At 34.0% G+C, this 22,216-nt stretch overlaps 2 protein-coding genes across 2 annotated transcripts; one reads left to right on the top strand and one right to left on the bottom strand.

The window, feature by feature from the left end:
- The first annotated feature begins 5,206 nt into the window (after positions 1 to 5,206).
- LOC107803671 (protein NOI4-like) lies at positions 5,207 to 10,076 on the top strand. Its single transcript, XM_016627440.2, has 3 exons — positions 5,207 to 5,398; positions 7,085 to 7,267; positions 9,738 to 10,076. The coding sequence occupies exons 1-3, from the start codon at positions 5,393 to 5,395 to the stop codon at positions 9,780 to 9,782; spliced, it is 234 nt and encodes a 77-aa protein (XP_016482926.1). The 5' UTR covers positions 5,207 to 5,392; the 3' UTR covers positions 9,783 to 10,076.
- Positions 10,077 to 10,752: 676 nt separating this feature from the next.
- On the bottom strand, positions 10,753 to 21,511 carry LOC107803670 (cellulose synthase-like protein E1). Its single transcript, XM_016627439.2, has 12 exons — positions 20,951 to 21,511; positions 20,121 to 20,433; positions 18,448 to 18,588; positions 18,118 to 18,249; positions 17,813 to 18,022; positions 17,474 to 17,698; positions 17,005 to 17,352; positions 15,896 to 16,399; positions 13,014 to 13,223; positions 12,040 to 12,226; positions 11,847 to 11,954; positions 10,753 to 11,134 (listed from the first exon to the last, which is right to left on the bottom strand). Exons 1-12 carry the CDS (start codon positions 21,220 to 21,222, stop codon positions 11,001 to 11,003), a joined length of 2,784 nt encoding a protein of 927 aa, XP_016482925.2. The 5' UTR covers positions 21,223 to 21,511; the 3' UTR covers positions 10,753 to 11,000.
- Between the last annotated feature and the right edge of the window lie 705 nt (positions 21,512 to 22,216).

The raw sequence follows: 22,216 nt of genomic DNA, 5'->3' as shown, positions 1-22,216 counted from the left end.
CATCTGTTTTGAATCATGTGCGAGTTCATGAAATCTGGGGACTTACTACATGAACCTTTCCATTAGCCTGAACTAATAATGTTAGGTACCCCAATCAACGGTTTTTTTTTTTTGGGGGGGGGGGGGGGGTTGATGGGGGGGGGGGGGGTGCGGTGTACAAGGTCGCAAGTACATTTCAATTAGCTAATGCAACTTGGAGTACCTTATGTTCCGACATTAACTGTATCGGCAATTAAGATCCGCCCGTTGTATCAATGTGAACTGAGGTGGTGTGATATTATGTTGTAAAATTAGAAGACCTCATAAATAATGCTCTCGGTGGTCGGCATTTTGTTAACATATTCTGATCAAAATAGTTATTAAGGAGTGATCATAAATGGCTCCGAGTGGTATTGGATGGTGGCACTGGGTTGGCATTTTTATCATCAAAACAGTATAAATTAAAAGGCGATTTGAGTGGATATTTGCAATTTGCTAACAACTTTTGAGTCGAGTTGTATCTCTTATATTATACATACTAAGGCAGGGCAGGGCAGGGCAGGGGGAATCTGGTAGTCCTGCGTTTCCATGTACGTAATGGAAGACGTCAGAGGTTTATTTGACTTACGTTTTTAATATCTTAAATGATTGCTTGTGTGACAAAGGATTCAGTTTGAAAGCAAATGAAAGAGCAGGAGAAAACACACAGCGCGAAATCCGATGTTAATTTTTGATCCAATAATCTATCTAATTTTGCTCTGACAGAGAGGCGACAGTTAAAGCAATTTCATCACTTTCGCCTACTTATCTAATTATCAGTTTCGCCCAACAAGATACGACGGGTAACGTAAACCTTGTTTATTTCTTTTTCTTATCTAAAACTGTATGGTTCACCAGCACCTTAGGTGTAGGAATCCTCAACAACTTCCACATATATGGACATACTAGCTAAGGAGTGATGTATTTCTGCAGCTGGAGTAGCCTGTCTGAGAAGTTCATCTTATAATTCAGAAAAACGATTTATTTTTCTTCACGTAGCAGACATAACATAACAACTTAAAGAGATAATAATAAACTTGGTCGACTTGTTGGGAAAAAGTCAAGGATTTCCATATCATTTTACTTAGTGCCGGCTCAAGGGTAAAGCTAGTAAAGCAATGGCGTTAGGCCTCCAAAATTTTAAGGCCCCATTTTCAAAATTAATAATAGGTTCATTTTATGGTAATTTTCTTTCTAAAAATAAAATTTATTCTAATATCAAGTTATCAATTTCTACTATTTTTTTTTTCTATTTCTACCTTATAGTAGTAATATTCCTTTGTTATTTATCAGAATTCTACTATGGCAAGTTGGCAACTATAAAGCATGAATTAGGTTATTTAATATTTTTTTTATGTTCAAGGCTCTTAATAGACCTTAGCCCCCCAATGTTCTTGAGCCGCCTCTAATTTTACTCTAACACTATGGTTTGTGATTAATACGAGCGATTTCTCTTATTTTTTTTTTAAAACTTTTTTCCATAACATAAGATGAATGGGAAGAGACATGGGCGGAGCTAGGGGTGCAAGGAGGTTTAACCAAATCTCCTTCGCCCGAAATGTTCCACTATATATATATATATATATATATATATATATATATACATATATATATATTGAATCTTTTTGACTTGAACGTAAATTTATTACTTTATATTTTAACTTCCCTTAATAAAAATTTTGGATCCGCGCTTCTGTGGAAGAGTTTCATTTCTAAGCTATACGCGTCGGTAAAAAAACAGATTTTAAGTATGGGTAAATTGATAGAAACAAAAGGGCATTTTGTGTGGTGAGAGTTGCTTATGATATTACCAATTATTAAATCAAAAAATGATTTGTTAGTTGAGTAATGTTATGAACTAATACAGTTGTTGGAAATCGAATATATTAAGCAGGCAAATTATAGCAGTGGGGTTGGTGATTGCAGTTTTGATTCTGCTGATTTATGATCCATAGTTTAATTATGTGTAAGTGTTTTGCTCTACCAATCAAATAAAAGTATAATTAACGTAAAAGTCAAATCTTGGCTTTCATAACCCGACAAAATAAGTGAGGACTAATAATTGAGTAATGGATATAATGGGAATATTGGAGAAAGCAAACTCATTCAACACCCCAAATTAATAAACGGAAAAGTGATATATATGCTGGTGAACTATGCGAATTAGGATATATATGCTCGTTGTTAATAGTTTGGCATAAATATGCCTAATCCGTCCAATACTTGCTCATTCATGCCCTTAGTTTAATGTAGCCACTATTTTGTCTTTCTTAAATAATTAATAACCTGACCCAACCAAAATCTGCTGATCCGATCTATTAGGACCCGACTCACCCTTATTTCAAAGATATTTTTTGATATATTATTTTTTTTAATTGAGAAATTGTTTGATAATCATATTTATTTATTTGAGTAATTTGATAATCGATTTTTTTTTTGTTATACATCATTTCGGGAAGTAATCCTACTAATAATTGATATTTATTTATTATTTTAATAATATAATATTCGAACTAATTTGTGCTTTCTTCAATCATTTTATTATCTATTTTTGTTTTTCTCACAATCTATTTGTATTTTTCACCAATACAAATACAAATAACTCCATGTTACTATAACTTAACGTGATGAATCTGTTTTTGTTATTTAGATAAGTGATCATTATATGATTGATTATTAGTTTATTGAATTATTTTCCGCATTACAAATTTATTATGAAATAATAATAAATTGTTAAAATAGTGGTGCTTCTTTTCTATTTTTATTAATTAATTATTTCATAACAAGCACCGCTATTAAAACAATGTGTTTCTTTTCCATTTTTATTAATTAATTTATAACAAGCAGCACTGTGAAAAATGCGAAAAATAAATAGATGGTAAAATGATTGAAGAAAGTACAAACTAATTTGAATATTATATTATTAAAATAATAATAAATATCAATTACTACTTTTAGTAGGATTACTTCTCGAAATGATGTATACCAAAAAAAAATTAATTATCTAATTACTCAAATAAATAAATATGACTATCACACAATTTCTCAATCAAACAAAATTAATATATCAAAAAATATCTTTGAAATAAGGGTGGGTCGGGTCCTAACGGATGGGGTCAGCAGATTTTGGTTGGATCCGGTTATTAATTATTTAAGAAAGACAAAATAGTGGTTCTGATAAATTAAGGGCACGAATGAGCAAGTATTGGACGAATTGGGCATATCTGTGCCAAACTATTAACTACGGGCATATTTGCCCTAATTCACATAGTTCACTCGTATATATGACCCTTTTCCGATTAATAAATAAAAAACCATGATTTCCTTAATCCTTTTTTGCTTATGCGATTAAATCTTGTAAGCACAAAAGTAAGACAAAGTAATAAGATCTCAAGTAATAATTACTGCTGCATGGGTCAAATTTGTTTCATCGACATCATATTCTTGACCATGTTAAAACGGGGAGCTACAATTTAATTCATGAGATAAGCTATATGAATAAGTTGGATCCACTTAGGGTGTGTTTGGTATAAAGGAAAATGTTTTCCGTGGAAAATATTTTCTTGAAAAACAAGTAGTAATCTTATTCATTTTTCAGTGTTTGGTATGCAAATTAAGGAAAATGATTTCTCAAGAGTATTCATAAATAATTTAGATATAATAAACGTGAAGCCATAAACTTTCAAATCAACAACCTTCCGAACCCACAAATTTCATAAACTTTCGAACTGTTAAACTTTCAAAACCGCGAAATTTCGAACTCGTAAACTTTATAATTTCTAAACCCGTAAAATTTCAAACACATAAACCTCCGAACTCATAATTTTGGAACTTGTAAAATTTTGACCGGGGGGAGGGGGGGAGGTTGGGTTGGGTGGTGCAGAAAAACGAAAAAACTGAAATTTAGTAGGGTGGGTGGTAACGGAAACTGAAATTTAGAAAAAAAAAACCTTTTTTGAGAGAAGGGGTGGGGTGGGTTGGTGAGGTTGTGGAAGGTTGAGAAGGAGTTTTGGAAAATGTTTTCCCTTCTCTTGATAAGGAAAACATTTTCCTCCAATTGGAGAAAAAAATTGGAGAAAAATGAGTTCATGAGGAAAATATTTTCCAAAACATTTAAGCCAACCAAACTAGTCTGGATGGACACATCTCAACAAAATAGTGTTCAGAAGATTCACTAAAGTTAAATTATTTTATGATTCAGTTGTCAAATTTCGTACAAGCAAATTTATCTATTAGTACACACTAGAAAGAAAAAATGGAGACTATAGTAAGAAGTAAGAGAAAGAACTTCAAGAGGATGAGTGCAATATTGTGAAGATGTGGATCTTAATTTATATTTGACTGGTTTAATTTTAGTTTCTTACCATGATCCACCATACTTTTAAAATTGTAGGTTCAAAATTATATTCTTTTTGAAATTTTAGTAATTTGCACATATATATTTAGACGTCATGCTGAAAACAAGACCGTTCCGAGTGGATTTGAACTGATAATTTCACTTGTAGAGGTGTATCCAATAACAATTGCATCATAATAGTCTTTGAGTATGAGTTCACATATATATATTTAAATAATTTTAAAGAAATATAATATTTTTATATATGATTTAGGAAGAGTCACGTGAACTCATGTCCTCAGCTCGGAAACCCCTCCATATATAGTGACGGTCTTACATTTTTAATGCAAAGTTGACGCAGTTTGGGATGCAAATTAGTGTTTTCAAATTCACATGGGTTGGTCCACAAAAAGTAAGCGACCCACACATTCCATTCCCTAATTTCTCTTTTATTCTCATAATAATATAATATAACTAATTTATATATATTTACAGTATAATAATTTTTTAAAAAACCATGTAATAATAGTTTCATCTAATCAACACTATTAGATATAATTACATACAATTACTTCCAACGGCTTAATTATAAAAATATATTTTACATCAAGGGCTTAAAAATCAATACTTGAATTCATTTTTTCTCCGATCCCTTTTACTTGTCATGTTTTCTTTTGCATGTTTTTAAAGAAATATTAATCAAAAAGATAATTTAACTGAATCGTTTTTATTTGTTCTTTAATCTAAATTTGTTACGTACTCTTGCTTTTATTATATTTATAAAAAAAATTAATTAATACTTTCTAGACTTTCTAAAATAATAATTATTTGTAGTAATTATGAGTGTGAAAAGAACATGAGCGAATATAATAATAGTATGTACCAATTTCCATATATATCTTCCATTCCCAAAATACACCTCAATACACCTAATACCAAATTGCACAATTTTAACATTTTCATACTTTTTCTCACAAAAATTTCTTCTCTCTCTCGCTCCGTTCCAGTGAAGAAATCTTCTTATTGTTTTTGGGATTCATGTCGGTATGTATATATATGCCCTAATTCGATATTTAAATCCTTTCGGTTACTGGTTTATTTTCACTTAATTTCATATTACAGTACGTTATATGATGTTATATGTATTGATTATTTATCTATACCTGTACAAGGCTTTTAGTTATGTTTGTTTTGATTTTATTGGGGTTTTATGTTACCTGGGTTTTCATTGATCGCTTTATCTGTTCTAAATTTACACTTGATTTTTTTTTTTGGATCAAAAATTTGACTTCCAAGCAGATCCTTTATAGTGTATGGTTTTGTTGCATTTTGATACTCTGCTGAGCTCGAAATTAATTTTTAATTCTCGTATGACTTTCGATGCTTAAGCCAAGTTAAAATCCCCCCGGTTCTTGGGCCCCCCCCGGGTTCTTGGGGGACAGCTCAAGGGCCAATAGACTATACAACTGGAATGTAGTGTCATGAGCCAGTAGACGCAAAGAAACAGCCATCTGCCTAGGCGTTGGTGACCAGAGTTACCCGGTATCCATAGGTAGCAGTACCCCGTGGAGTAGTCGAGGTGTGCACAAGCTGGTACTGACACCTCTATAATTGACCCCCCAAATGAATTGTGCCACTCTAACTTTTTTAAGGGGCACTCTGCTTTTTGCAAATTACAAAGCTCAGTTGCTCATCCAAATCCTATGCCTAAGCATAATGGTGTTCCAAGTGGGAGTTCCTGTCTACAATTGCTAAGACCATATAGAGATATTCACATGTAGAATCTTTTGGATGCATTAATTAGATATACTACTTCCAACAATAGTAGTAAGTTTTTGCATTCAATATTCAGTGTTTGATTTTGTTAAGTTGATTTGCTTGTTTTTTTTTTCCCTCAAAAATTCTGAATAGCTTAAATTTAATGCTTGCAATGCCTCTTGTGTGGATTTCATAATAAATTTCTGCTTTGTTCTCCTTTTAATTCTTAGATCTGCTATGGGCATGCATTAATTGAGGGTCCCGTTGGAGTTAAGTTGAGTGGTTGCTAGAAAGGTAGTGGTTGCTATGTTGGTTTTGTTGTGACCATTAGGGCCTATGACCTTCCTGGAGATATCGAAGCCCTTTTATTGGTATTGAGGATTTCGTTCATATTGGTTTAAGAACATTCTAGAGAAAACATGCCAGCAATATCAGGGTACAATTACTGAAATCGGCTTTTATATGAAGTCTAGTTCATATAAGGAGAACGTAATTGACATTTGGTAGATGCATAATGTAGTTTGTTAAATGTTGGAAAACCTGATAATTTTGACTTCCGCATACTTGGGCATGGATTTCAAGCAGGTGTTTTTTAAATTCACAAGCTTTTGGGACCTCGACCACTTCCTTTTCTAGTTCGCACAATTATGAGCCTTTAGTGAGGTCAAAGGAACTCCAGAATTGTCCTTCAGGAATTACATTGTGCATGCTTCCTAATGCATCTAAGTTCAAATTGTCATGTTGTAGCTATTATACTTTTGGAGAGTTTTCGCGTTCTTCTCGTGTCCTTTGGTGATTGCGGAATGGAGTCATAGATTTTCAGCACTATGGTTTTAACAAAATTATGTGGCATACTGATATTTTAGCTGCTTTCTCTGCAATTTTTTTTGTTCATATATTGTTCATGAGTATTTTTCTTTTTTGTCCAATTATTTATTTTTCCTGTTTGGCTTTCAATCTACCTACGAGCAGGAGAAGGGTCGACCACTGCCTAAGTTTGGTGAATGGGATGTCAATGACCCAGCGTCAGCAGAGGGATTTACTGTGATTTTCAACAAGGCCAGGGATGAGAAAAAAACTGGTGGCAAGCCAGAGTCACCTTCAAAGGCTGATGGTAACACAAAGCAAGGAGAAGAACCATTAAAGCCTCAAACTGTACGTTATTTCAATAGTTTTGGAAATGTGTAGATTCTATTACCTATTTACTCTTCCGTTGGTTTAAATGTTAAATAATTCTGCGTCTTGCTTTTCTTTACACATTTAACGTGAAATACATTAGCTGTGTGAATCTGCATCTTTACAGAGAGTTTTTTCCATTCAGAGGATAATTCAACTACAAATAGGTGAAATCCCATCCCACTCTACGGCCCTCTCAAACAGTTGAAGGACTTAAGTTGGCCTAATTGATATATTATCTCCACCAACTAAGCCATCTCTGGCTATCTTCAGTTGTCTCATATGTTTAGAGTATTGTGGTTGTGATTTAGTGAATTGTACATGCAAGTTTTATCAAATAAAATTTCCGTCACATGGTATAATTATCTCTTAAGAATAATTTGATTGATCAATGCAAAAGGTTGAGCTTAATTAGTTGAAGATCCACAGCTCATCTCTTGATACACAGAAAATTGGGTTTCTGTTGGTTAACACCCAGCCATGTGGGTCCCCTTCAATTTTGATGACCGGAGAAAGAGTAAAGATAAGCTAAGGTGGTGCAAATCTTATTGATTCGTCATACCATACAATTAATTATTTCACTTATTATTGCCTTCTCTTTAATCTAAGGTGACCTAATAAATTCAAAAATCCTTTTGCAGTTCTTAGAAGTAGGATTGAGAACTTCCCTCCAGTTGTGAGCATCTGTAGTTCTTGCTTGACTGTGGTCAGATCATATGTTCTGGTTATATTGGAAGGGTTCCTGGAGTTATGTCTCTCTTTTTTCTTTTGGGTAAAAGGGAAAAGTGTATTGGAACCAGAGCACACATAATTAGGGAAACTAGTACTTGATCAAAAAGATTAGAGAAACTAGTATGTACAAACCCATGATTACTTACTCTCAGCCAATTGTCAGGTCAAACTTAACTCTAAGTGGAACTTTCCTTGTAAGCATAGGTTTAAAACCATGATTAGGGAGCTCATTACTTGCTTTGCTATAATCAGTTCCCTTCTAGCCATCGATAAAGTGGGAAAAAGGTTGTGAGGCAATATTTAAAGGCAAAATTAGGATCTTCTAGGATTCACTGGCTGCATTGTAGGCTTTAAACACACCAAGGCAATCATGAAGAGCAAAAGTCTTATAGGGCTAATACTTTGATAGATGGGGCTTTCATCCCGTGCATACCATACTCATGGGTTGTCCGCCCAGAATGTCAAGTGGACTCTTTACGACTTTGATTGTTCTTCTTGTATATACTAAAACATTAGCTTAGATTTTCTTTTGAATGTTTGACTATAACTTTTATTAGTAATCTGTTTGCTCTATTGTTTAGAATTTGATGTCGTAGTATATTTCTTTTTACATATAAGACTTTTTAACATTTATTGTTATGATGAGATGTTTATTTGCTTTTGTGTATTCTTTAGTTTTGAATTTTATAAAATTCTTAATGTATTTTTCACAATATCAAAATAAAAAAGTTAAGGGGCTTAGACCCTGCCTATGCCTCTAGTTTTAGAACATTGGATACAATGACCTAGCTTTCTTACCGGGGATGGTTGAGTTGTCCCCAATGGGAAAGTTGAGAGGTTGAGACAAGAATTAACAACCTAGAGATCCTGGTTCTGAATTTGAGTTACAAAACTTATTGTGAGCCCATTTGCTTTAGCCTTGGTGGATAGGTTTACCAGGCACCTATGCTTGTGGTCTGTAGCATACTACCCGATGAACTAGGTGAGATGCTCGCAAGTTTGCTCTGGTACTAGGGTAATCGAAAAAAGAGTGATATTCAGCCTTTTGATTTCTACGCTCTCATCTAAGTGAACTTTTATAGTTGCTATGAAGCAGTGGTAGAGCCACCTTAGTCCAATCACCGTGAATACACTGTGTAGTTAGGTAATTTTTTATTTATTTATGTATATACTATATGTTGAATCGCCTTGGCTTTTTCATGTGTTTAATTCTTTATATTTTGACTCGCCTTCGTGAAATTCTGGTTGTGCCACTGCTATGAAGTAGTTACTTAATATTGAAGGAAGGTGAGAGCAAGGGTAATTATGTTATTGCTTCTCAAAAAAGGGTAATTATTTTATTGTTGGAATGGTTTTTCTTTTCATACTTGTTATGGGGAAAAAGAAAATACTGCACAGATTATTTGAGTAGTTGATCAGCTGCATTTTCTTTTCTTTTGTGTTTTTCTTAAATGAGTAAGAGTAGTTGACCTGCTTGGCTATGTTTGGGAGAGCTGTCCTCTATTGTCAAGCTTAGTCTTGGAATTGGCAAGCTAGATTCTTGTGTCTTTGCTAATGTGACTAGATGTACGTAGTACAAATCGGTGACTGCTTTCTGATGTTAATGTTGGACAAACTGGTCCAGTGACCCATCTGAATATCTTATAAATGCTACTTGTCTCATTGATCCTTGAAGCATTCTTGTTTCTTAGAATTTCACCAATATGTTGTTTTGCAGAAAAAATGGTTTTGCTGTATGCAGAGCCCCCACGCAGAATCTTGACAAGGTTATCTGTAAAAGTTGAATATAGGATGCATATTCATAATGAACCCCGCAACTTCTTTTGGCTTGCTGCTGGAGACTGAGATGCCGCTTAAGTCCCTTTTGTCTTGTAAACTTGTGGTTATTGTGGGGACAAAAATGTGAAAGACAAAATGTTTGATGTATCTATAATGTTGTATCTTTTATTGTACCATTGACAGACGAGCAGTCTGCTTGCTTTCATATACGTGTGGTTTGTAAAGCAACTTTCAACCGTAATTTTTTCTGTTAATTTCATCAGATTATTTTGGTTTTCTTTTTTTTTTTCCTTCTGTTTTTGCCTGATAAGTTGAAAATGCTTAGAAAATCATGGAGGTTTGTTTGGACACGAGGAGCTGCATTCTAAATTATGATGCCTGTTTGCTTTTAGTCAAGGGAAAATAGCAGTTTTGGTCCTTGAAAATGCTTGCTCAAACAAGAATTCGACGATGTCTAAGGGAGTTTGATTGTTTATTTATTTGATAAAATTTAGGGATCTATTTGGGATGGCGTAATTTGCATAAAAGTTGATGATCCTTGGTCAAATTTGCTCTGTAATAAATAAATAGGTATATCCATTTAACTCGATAATCTTTTCATGTCCAATTCTACAACCCACTTGCTCTTAATTTTCCCTTCTTTCTTCGCTACGCTACAAGCACTACATTCGTATGTTAATACAAATTTCCCTGAATATTATTTTTATAACGGTGATATCTGGACTAGTTTGTGCGCATTTGAACTAGCACAGGTAAACGATCGCGTATGTCTTATTTCAGAATACTACAATTTGTGCATAGGACGACATAATATTCACGAAACAACGGAAATAAATGATGTACTGAGACCCATAAAGCTGATCGGCAAATTGCAGCAGGAATGTAAATTCAGGATCAAGCGTGCTCAATGTAACGATGTGACATGCAATAAAAAAAAAGATAATTTGACAGCATTTGGAAAAATCTCCAAAGTCAGGATAAATAATCTTTTTATGCTTTGTTCTTTCATTTAAAGTTATTGAGTCGTCAACACCAACTGCCCAACTAAATTCGAAAAAAAAGGACTTGTAATAACTTAATTTCTGGAGAAAATTGTTCATTCTAGTTTTTACACCACCTGTCTTGTGAAACGGAACCAGAAAGCCAATACATTTAAAATTGAAGGATTCTGCAGTTGAAATATCCTCTGCTCTCTCGAAAGCTAAACTCTGGACTGACCCAGCTTTCTTTCAAAAAGATGCTTTAGGAGGAAAACTTGCAGGATGCTAACACAAATGAGAGCAGAGGACTCGAACAAAGCTTTGTAGACTGCTCTTTTGCTCATTCCCTCGTTCACTGCATAAAATAGGAGATATATCACCGTGTTAGAAGAACAGCTTTGGATTATGTAAGACTATCATGATTCTGACAGAATTGCATATGTCATTACATTAAACTTGAGGTTCCAAGAGAAACACATAATATACCGAAAGAAATGATGTTCTCTTTTCATTAGTTAACAGAAAAGTGACACTTATGCATGTGAATATCCGAACTACTAAGTCGTGGATGTATAGGTCCTTAAACCAAAGAGCATGATCTCAGAAATGCCTAATTGGTTCAAATGTTACAACATGAGCAAATCACACCTACATTAATTCATAATGCGGGAGGTAGTTTAGCAAAATGAAAGAGCAACCTCGCACTTCTTTACCATTAATACCAAGATTTTGAGCTTAAGTGATCATGTGCTAATAGTCATGACCATTCACACATTCAAGATGAAGGAGGTACACATCCTCAAGCTTGTAAAATTGATCAACAAAAAACTGAAAATTAGATAGAAAATCCAAACTGAAACGATAACTGTGATTTCCCTGGATCTAAAAACTAACACTGTGAAAATAAAGTGAGGAAGATGGGAGAGGAGAATTATCTAACAGGAATATATGCTGAAGGGAAAAGACGATTCTTTTCAACTAGAAAAAACAGTAAGTGATCGATAAAATTGGTATTTACTGAATTGTAGGAGAATCATATAAGAAATATGCAAAAGCTTTATTTATACCTATTGCTTGCCGGTCTGTCTGGGCCTCTAGCCAATGCTGCTCAAATTGAATGTTGTATAAAGCTTCCTCTAGTTTCCCAATGTGCTCAAACAATGGCTTGAAATGCTCTGCAGCGTCATACTAAAAGGTAAGATCTCTAGTGCAAAGTACTCCAGAACGACAAAGTAAGATGACGCAAAGTAACACGCTAACCGTCTTTTGCATGCTCATCATGGTATACGAAGTGGGCCGCATGTAGGTCAAAGTCTATCGTTTCATGATAGGGTGATTTGTTGGTGAAACAGAAACGATAAACTCCTTCGTGGTGGGCCACAAACTCAGTCTTCTCACTAATTTTGTCACGAAAATCATGAATCTGTTCCCCAGAAGGCCCCTTCACCTAATTTCCACCAACATAGTGACATCAATTGAATAATCCATCAGATAATGGATGATAAAAGAAGACTTTTTCTCTACAAGAGAATTTAAAACATGGCTATGTAAGCCTCTCCTCTAGATAACACGAAGAACCCATCACGAAAAAGTAAAAAACTAAAACGAATTGACAAGAAAAGCTGACTGAAGTAATCCTTACGTGGATTAAAAAAAGGTTCATGAATTTACAGCTCCAAGATTCAAACTTTCTTGAATATGAACCCTTGGAATTCTAATTCTCATAGTTGCGACTCAGACCCCCCCACCCCACAAGAAAAAAAGGTAAAAAAAAAAAAAAGCGACTCCCCTTCCTCCTAACCACCACCAAAACCAAATTACAAGTGATGGTGTCCAGTGTTTGTGCATGAGAAAAGGATTGAAGCTGCAAATAACACAACAAGAGAGGAAAATAAAAGCAAAGAAAAGACAATGCCAGTTTCTCACGGACAATTCAAGCTTCTAATGAAGCTTAAAATCAAAGTCAACACAAATTTGATAAAGCAAAACAACAAAGCTAGAATTTCAAACCACAATTGCATTATTAACAGTTCAGAATCATAGAATAATTAATCTGATGACTACTATAAGTCTATAACCCCTTTTATACCTAAAACACAGGCTAATTTTTTTTTAATTACAATCAACGAAAAATCACAAAAAAGAAGAACGTAAACATAAAATTACATAAGTATACAGACTAACGAAGAGAGAGAAAAAAAACACAAAAAAAGAGAGAATTGAGTAATATATACCACAAGATCAACACCCTCTTCACTGTAATGCCAAGAACCCTCTGATTTGATAACAACAAATGAAAAATGAACAGTTTCCCCCATTTCAACCTTATGGGAAAAACATTCTTCTCTGTCTATCACAAATCTAATCCCTAAAGCCCCTCTGGAACTCCATGCCACCACCAATAGCGCAATCAAGATCCAAACTTCTGATGACCCAATTCTCATCTGCGATCAACTATCAAATTTAATTTCACAAAAACAATCCAAATTAATAAATATCAAAAAAGAATTTTGGGAATTAGGGTTTACCGTTTCTTGGAAAGAATTAGGAATTTGGACAGCGAAGTGGTGAAAGAGTTGAAAACTATGTTTTGTCTTTGACGAAGTTAAGGTATACACGACTTTCCGTGTCTTAAAACTTCGATCAACTAATCCCGTACTTGTTGTATTCGGGTAATCGTATCCGAAGACCCGTATTTATTTATTTTCTTTTGAAAATCCCATAATTAGTTGGAATTTGGAAATTGGGAAGTCTTAACGGGTTGAGAATGAGTTCACACTTCACACTCTTCTTCTGATGATAAGTGCCACAATCGAATTGACTTGATGCAACAAAATAGGAGTTTTAATAAATTACTAGTTTATAAAAAAAAACTTCACAATATAAACTATAATATTACAAGTTCAAATATAATGTTTCTTTAATCTTTCTAATAACCCTTTACAGCTTGTTTGGATAGTTGTTATATGTTGTATTGTTTCGTATTGTTACTTTAAATATAATATTTATTTTGATTGTTACTTAAATTTTATTGTATCGTATCGTTTAAATCCGCCGTTAAAAGTGTCACTTTATGGAACGACCGATTTGGTGTGGTCGCGTCATTTTTTCTCTCATCTTGCCTTTTATTATTATTAAATAATCCTATTTATCCTTTTATCCTACCTTTTATATAATAATATTACCTCGTACCTTACTTTTTCTTTATAATATTGCAAATTTATTCTTCATATTATTGGTGCATGACATCGTGAAACGACGACAAACAATACAATCTAACCAAACATTGTATATATTAAAATGATATAAATACAATACAATACAATACTATATGATACATTACGAAATGATACATAGCAACCATCCAAACAATTAGAAGAAACGAATTACAATTCTTTCTTTACTTTTTTGTAAGGATTAAAATTGATATCTTTGATACTCTATTATCTAGTTTATGTCAAAAAACTAATAACTCAAAATTGATCATGTAAACTCGTTTAAGTCTAGTGAAAACAAGTGCTCCTATAAGGAAATTTAGTAAATCTAATCTTTTACGTAATATAATGGGATAATGCATAAATCCTCCTCGACCTATGATCATATTACCGACTACACACCTTTTTTTCAGGGGTCCTATTATCCCTTCGAACTATTTTAAATTAAAATTATTTACCTATTAAAAAGCTACAACCAAATGCGTGCAAAGTGGTGAAAATACATACACCTAAAATGTGTATTTCTTACTTAAAAACTTTTTTTACCGTTTTCTCCTTCTTACTTATTTTCCAATTTATAGATTTTCATTACCATATCCAGCCAAAAGGCAAAAGCCTCATTTGATGGGTTTTATATAATACTTGTTTGATATTGTCAGATCTGGTCGGAGAACGAAACTCCGACGAAGACCCTTGCTCCGGCGAAACTCCGTTGTTGTTTACCGTTTTGACTGTTCGTAGGTTCTTACTGAATCATGATCGTTGCTCCCTCTAGTTGTAGCTCTGTTTCTGTTATTAAACATATCTGTTTTTGATTTCTGAGTTGATTTTGTGTTGTATTGGATTTTCGCTCTGACATTTTGCCGTTGAAACGATGTCCCCCTTGTCTGTGCGAAAAGAGGTTTAGAAGACAAAAGAGACTAATTAATTAGATGTAATTAACTATGTAATGTCCAATCAAAAGATGATACTTGTACTTGTTAATCAATTTTAAAATTATTTTGTAACTTCCACTTGCCCTTAAGAGAGTGTGCACACTCTCTATGCCAAGTCAGCAATAAGGGTGATGTTTATTACATTTAAAATAGTTCAGGGAAAAAAGGGGTAATAGGACCCCAAAATAGTCCAGGGAAGAATTTTATGCATTATCCCTAATATAATTCTAGTATTACTACTCTAGTATTTTTAGTCATAGACGGCAATTATTTTTGGAGTACATGATACACTTTACAGACTAATATCAAGCTGTTAAATTTAAGTATTAGTATCTAATGTAGCAGTAAGATGTGGCATATCAAATTAATCCCTTTTTTCAATAGAAAGACTTGTATCTAATCATCTAGTCAAATTATTCAGTTCTCCTTCCTTTTTTCTTTTGGTATTTGAGGACAATTTTCCTAACAAAAAAATCTTATTCTATCTTTTCTCATTACATGCATTACTACATCCTTTATTTTGAGCACTATTCAAAAAATTATGCTCCACTGAATTCCTCCTTTTTTTTCGAAATAAGAAATCATTGACTCTATGTTACACGGACTCTTTCGAAAATGTTATCGTGAGCGTGTCGACCTTCCAAGACACATATTCCGTGAATATTTTCGGAGAGTTCGAGCAACATAGCTTTGACTACATTGCTTCGTTATATTCAGATGTTACAAAAAGAATAAAAGAACAAAAAACATCTTGCCTGACATATAAATGACAAAATATCCAATCCTTTTGTTTTTTGTTTTGTTTCTTCTCTCATTTCTATTTCCTTCTTTTCTGCTAAATAAAACAGGAACATTTCATCTCATGATTCCATAATTAGAGAACATTGTTGCTATCAAGATCCAAAAGGTACTGTACTAATAATACACATATGCAACACATGAAAGTGCAAAAATAACTGACTGAACTACAGTGGAGCTAGGAATCTTGCCCTTGTCTTGCCTAAAGAAGAGACCATTGTACAAAGGCAAGTTAATCAAAACCAGAAACCCACACAACAAAATTTGCAAAGCCATAGTATCAAATGCATATTTCAATCCCACTTCTCTGGTTATGATCAGTTCTTTCACTAACCCCACAAGGCAAAACAGATTGAGCATTGCCAGTGTTGACAAAATGGTAAGCATAGGTGAAGCATTTCCAAATTCCATTTTTTCTTGCTTGTATCTCAACAAAACATCCTCATCAGAAACTTTTGGAGTGACAATGAATGTTGAATTAGAAGAACCAAATAACTTCAACATGACATCAAGAAAGGCAAAGATGTAAGAGCTTGTTCTCTTATAAAGCCACATTCTTAGTTCATTCCACCATCCCAAAATCGTTCCACCACTCCACAGAAATTCAGCAGAACTGCATATTAGTTCCGCGATTATCACATAAGCAAATGGCAAAAACCATTTGCTGGAAACCTTCATAAGGTCAGAAGGAGAATTTGTCAATTTCTTTTGAAGGCCAGTACTTTTGCTTACCATGTGCTTTTAGTGCCAGTTATAACCCCTTTGTGCCAGTTATTACTAAAAATTCGCATTTTGTTCCTTATTTGTTTGTATCAAACCATAACAGATAGTGAATTTTAATAGAATGAGATCAGCTATTGTATGTGTATTTTGTTAACAGTATCATTACCTCTAATGAGATTACTTCAATTTCGACACATTTGAAGTAAGGTTTTTAAAGTGGAATTCTGATATTCTTATTCACTCAACTTGTAGAGAAATCCAAGACTGGAACTACTGATGACTCTACATTAGCTCTAAAGTAATATGGATTCACACCAAGGAGAAACAGAATAAGTTTCTAATTTCCAGAATCGTCTTAGCTAAACCAATAGGATTCAATGTCTTTTTTCCATTTTCCCTCCAATTTAAAATGCATTATAGGGAGAAAGACCAGAAACTCTACGCTGAATGTGGCTCATAACCACTACTGGTGCAGTGAGATATTACACAAGACTGACATGAAAGATTATGTATGATATTGTCAGAAAAATGTGATGATTAAGGGACACAAATACCTGTGGAAACAAGGAAATTCCTTTGAGTAGATAAAGGGAAGGGACGATGGAGTAGTAGAGTGTCGCCACGCAATTAGGAGACCAGAGGCAGTAAGTGAGATACCCCAGCAAAAGGCCAGGATTGAGCTTTCCAAGTCCATACCAAACTGGGCTGTACTTTGAAAACAGAATCATTAGATCGCCCTCGGACCATCTCTTGTGTTGCACTAATGTCTGATCCAAAGTAGTTGCAGTAACCCCTAAAAATCCCTTCCTTTCTGGTTTATAATAAACAGATTTCCAACCTTTGCACTGAATTGTCAACCCGGTCAATACATCTTCAACGGGGCACCCGTACTTCAAACCAATCTGCCATGTTAATAAAGTTCACAATGAGTCAGTTGTTGAAGTGTGTGACCATCTAACCTAAATTTTAAGCTTTTAGAGATAGCATACTATTATTTGCGTAATCATGTCTTCAACTTCATACCTCGTTTCCCCATTGAGTATTTTCCTCATACGTGCAACTTGCTAAAATTTCTAGTCTTTCTTCCAACTCGTGCACATTTTCTTCCATTTTTCCAGGGCGTGCACTCTTCAAATCAATCCGAGCATCCTTGCTAAACTCTCTACCACAAAGGGTGTCTCTCCTATGAAAGCAGCCAGTTCCAGTATACAAAGGGCCTCCATTACCATCCATACCATGGAATTCCACCTTAATTTGATGTAAATAATGGAGAAGAAAAATTCATTTAACGACACTAGCATGAGTATTTTCAACACACATTGAATGATTCAGGAGATGAACAAAAATGTGAGATGTACTGACCCCATCGATTACTCTTAGAGAACCATAAAGTTCATTTTTAGTGGTATTTTCGAAAGATTGTGGAAACTGCACAAATGCAATTTCATGACTTTTTTCTTCATCCATAAAGAAGCAAAGAGTATCTTGAATTGAGTTTGAGTTGTTTGAGTACATATCACAATCTACATTTAGAATTATTGGCCCATTGCTGATCTCTGAGGACACCCTGATCTGAAAGTTTTAGTACGAAATTATTCTCCAAGATTTCATGAAGAAATAAAAACATCTTGCTCACTTATGTGAGGAGAAATTGGTATTAAACATACCAATGCATTCATCGCCCCAGCTTTGAAATTATGGAAGTGCTGGGGACGCTTCTCCCGAGCCAAGTAGACCAACGTTGGCAGTATTACTCCGTCAACGTCCTTTGTCTCTTCATCTCTGCTGTCACTTAATACCTGGTTCGAGAACGAAAGAGAAATAAATAAAACCAGATAACTAAAGCTACATGAATTCAAGCCAGTAGGTGATAGTTCAGCTTGTTAACATGTAGCCTAGCATCAGCTAAGATGATAAATCAGCTCGGATGAAAAGAACCGAGAACAAGTCTTGGCTTGCAACACTAATTTTGATAATTTGCTCCTTTCCTTTCCTACCTGCAAGATGGAAGCATGGTTTCCCTTGGATGAATACGAATCCCATTTGGAAAATCCTGTATGCTCTAATATTGCTTTATCTGGGATTACTCCAGCTCTGCATACACCTTCAATTCTGTTTGCCATGTCGTCATATAATCTCTGAAGCATTAAGAACAAAAACTGGCTATCAAACTGTATATATTCCACAGCATTTTAATCATTTCACCTACTAACTGGCTAGTAGTAAGATATATGCTTGGACTTTTTTGACGATTAGAACAACTTTCTCCTAAGTAATAACTGAGACAGATTATTAAAAATAATCAATGGTGCTTACTACATACAAAATCAGAAGCATGAAATTAACAAAATGTCACTCCTATAGTAATTTTGCACATGATGGCCAGTTATTTAATTGATGAAACTAGATATAATGCTTCTTACAGAGAGGGCACTAAATTCTCAACTTTTCAGATGCAATTCATCATCAAGTAGTAGGTAAAGGAATAAAACGAGCAAAAGAAAGAAAAAAAAAACAATTATACAGATCCCCTAAGGTGGTTGGGAGAATCATTCACCTACGTTGTTGCATATGTTACTTTAATAATTGAAAGTTTAACAACTTCATCATTTGGTTCAATAACTTCCAATGAAACAAAACAATGCTTTAAAGTTTAAAACACTTTCATCTCCAGGATAATGCAGAACAGGCAAAGCCTGAACTGCTATTCCAGCTAAAAATAGGATAAAAACTACTCCAGCTGTTTTATGGTAGTGTTCGACTAAGCACGGAATTTAAGAAAGAAATACTTTTGACACATACCAAAAGTACCTTTAGAACTTGTGGTTTTAAACATTTGATGTCATATCTATGGCTACAAGACCATATTATCGAGGATAAAATGAGAAGTTTAAAGTCTAAGCTAGCGTTTAGCTATAGATTCCCAAATTTATTTTGAAAAATCTGATTCGGGTGAAGTTTGGTTTGAAGATGAAAATGTGTTTGGACATAAGTTTTCAAAATATATATAACATGAAACATGACTTATATCCACAAGTTCTAAAAAATATCTCAAATACCCAACAGTACATTTATCAATAACATTTATTATATTATCGCAAACCATAGTCCTGAACATAAATAAATTTGGTACAAAATTATCATTTTTATAATGAACTACATAATACATTATCAGATGACCGAGAAGACGAAGCAGCATTGTTACAAAATAATAAATGGTGGGCTCTTTTATAAAATAATAAGTTTGGGGCAATTTAAAAAATGTAATAGTAATAGTTTGGGCCAAAACCAGCTCTTGGGTTTTGAGAATTTTTCAAAATGTAAATAAAATCTATGGCCAAACATGTATTTGCCAAAAAATCCCAAATATTGGCAAAAATTTTATTTTGTGCCTCACACAACACACTGAAGCCTCTTTTTTGTCTCACAACTTTGTGGTCCCAGAATTTTGTGGATCCAAATGTGTAAGATATGTGTCCACAATTGTGTGGAGATAAAAAGAGTCCTCACACAACTAATGTCGGTTGTATGAGGCACACCATAGAATCACTCGGCAAAATCTATGGCCAAACGGGTCCTAAGAGTTTCCGGATATAAAAAAATGTCAATATTTTTGTAATAGACTAAAAAAGAAAACAATGTCAAGTTGAATAGAAATGTTTGAGTACACCTTTATTTCGGAAAAATCTGCATCAGATTGATCTGACATGGACAAAGACGTAAAATAGGCAGCTGGTGATCTTGGCTCAACATTGAATTTCTTACAATAGGGAAGCCAATGTTTTGAGAAGCGAGAAGCCTCTAGCAAAGCATAAAAGGTAATCACAGAGCCAGCATCATCTGAGAGATAAACACTTAGTTTTTGTGGTGGATAATTGTATGACATGACTGATAAAACTGTATTGATCACCATAATTGGTGGCTCTATTGCAGGATCAGCTGTGCACACAAATACATCTACTCTTGGCAACTCATTCTCATACCTGTTTCATGGACAATAGTAGTAATTAACTAACTAAATAAAATCATGCTTTATGTAACAATTTAAATTTTTAGATGATATAGATTACATAATTTAACATATTGTCAAAGCAGGCACTGAGCTCAAATCTCATTGTCACTCTTCATCGAAACAAAGTTCTACATGTGTAGCCCATATTATAATTAAGTGGTCAATAAAAGTGTGTGCTTTCCAATGGTTAAAACATTTGCATAAAATTGTGTCACCCTAGGCTAATGCACATCGACAAAATACGGGTTAGATGCTGGGTATATAAATAGACAAGTCTTAGATTCTAGCTGGTATAAGAGCCACTCCGCGTGCAATCTTGAACGGTGGTGGCAAATCTTAGCTGGTGTATGTGACACACTAGGCGAATCCACATCAATAAAACACGATAGAGATGCTGACCTTAGTGACGTGTTTTAAATCCGTGAGGAGCTAGTCTCAAGGCGGACAATATTACTAGCGTACTGGACTGGTACAAAAATGATCCGTACCTTTGTAAGAGCCTGTCTCTAAATGTGTGACGATGAGTTCTGTTCCAACGAAGAGATTGAGTGAGGAGCCAGTAAAAACCGAACCATAGTTCAGCACCAAACATTCCAATCCAACCCAATCTGCCATTTTCGCCTGGTTTTGGTATGTTATATAATCTGTAACTCCAAATCAAGATGATCCCACAAAGCAGAGAAGTGGCAAATAGCCTATATAGTATCCTGCCCTTTGCCTTCTTGGTCTCGAACAAAGCCTCATATTTTGCCTTTCCCATATACCTTTCTCTAGATATTTTTATGATTCTCTTCTTCTCTATATATACTGCTACTAGTTTCTCCGTGTGCTTGTGTTTCTTACTTGTGTATATATATGTAATTTTGTCTCTAACAAAGACAAAGAGAACTATTGCGTTTGTAGTGACGATTTACTACAGGAATTCAACTATGGCAGCTGAAGATGAAACATTTGTTTATTATTATTATTATTATTATATCCTAAAAAGATAATAAATCATGAAAGGAGGAGGGGAGTAGGAGCTCTGTCGATGTTAGCCAATAGTTTGCTAAAAAATCTTTCAAGAAATGTGGCAACTTGAAATTAAAAATTATTATTTTTTAAGATATAATATACTACTTATCTGGTTGGGGCCTCCATGTGACCCCACGTTGGTGGTGGTGGACTAACAAGTGCGTCAAATTTACCAAAGTAGTACTCCTTCGATTTAAATTTACATCACGTAGTTTGACTAAAAAAGGAATTAAAAAATAGAATTTTTTTCAATTTATTCTTAAACATATCATAATATTATTGGCTGTATAACATTTGAAATTTGTGATCTCTAAAAAATATTAAATTAAATATCTTATAATATTTGTGTGGTTATAAAAACTTTTTATTAAAATAACAACAATATATCTAGTAAAATCTCACTAGTAAGGTCTGAGGAGAGTAGAGTGTACACAGACCTTGCCCCTACCCCGAAAATTATAAAAAAACTGTTTCCGGGAGACTCTCGGCTCAACAGAAGAGAAAATTCTCATTAAAGTAAAATAAATAATTTGAAGTTAAATTATTTTTTAAATATCTGAATATATTTATTTTTAGACGAACTTTTAATAAGAAAAACATGTCATATACATGTCATATAAGTTGAACGTCTATTTCCAGAAAAGGGCATGTGAAGCTGCATTTTGTAAAGTAACTCAATACCTTATAAAGCCCTTTGATGGGACAATTACTCTTTCACTCGACACTCTTTCAATTGTCAA

This window comes from Nicotiana tabacum, chromosome 10 (genome assembly GCF_000715075.1).
Source record: "Nicotiana tabacum cultivar K326 chromosome 10, ASM71507v2, whole genome shotgun sequence".
In the NCBI taxonomy this organism is placed as follows: Eukaryota; Viridiplantae; Streptophyta; class Magnoliopsida; order Solanales; family Solanaceae; genus Nicotiana; species Nicotiana tabacum.
Note: the sequence above shows the minus strand (reverse complement) of the source record. Positions and strands in the feature narration are given on the sequence as shown.

Bases quoted from the DNA above. Each gene is read 5' to 3' on its own strand.
- LOC107803671 (XM_016627440.2), top strand. The intron at 7,268-9,737 runs GTACGTTATTTC...GTTGTTTTGCAG, and splicing joins AACCATTAAAGCCTCAAACT to AAAAAATGGTTTTGCTGTAT.
- LOC107803670 (XM_016627439.2), bottom strand. From the start codon at position 21,222: ATGGGAAAGGCAAAATATGAGGCTTTGTTCGAGACCAAGAAGGCAAAG. The intron at 12,227-13,013 runs GTATATATTACT...GGTGGAAATTAG, and splicing joins AAGAGGGTGTTGATCTTGTG to GTGAAGGGGCCTTCTGGGGA. The intron at 11,955-12,039 runs GTTAGCGTGTTA...ATGACGCTGCAG, and splicing joins TGATGAGCATGCAAAAGACG to AGCATTTCAAGCCATTGTTT.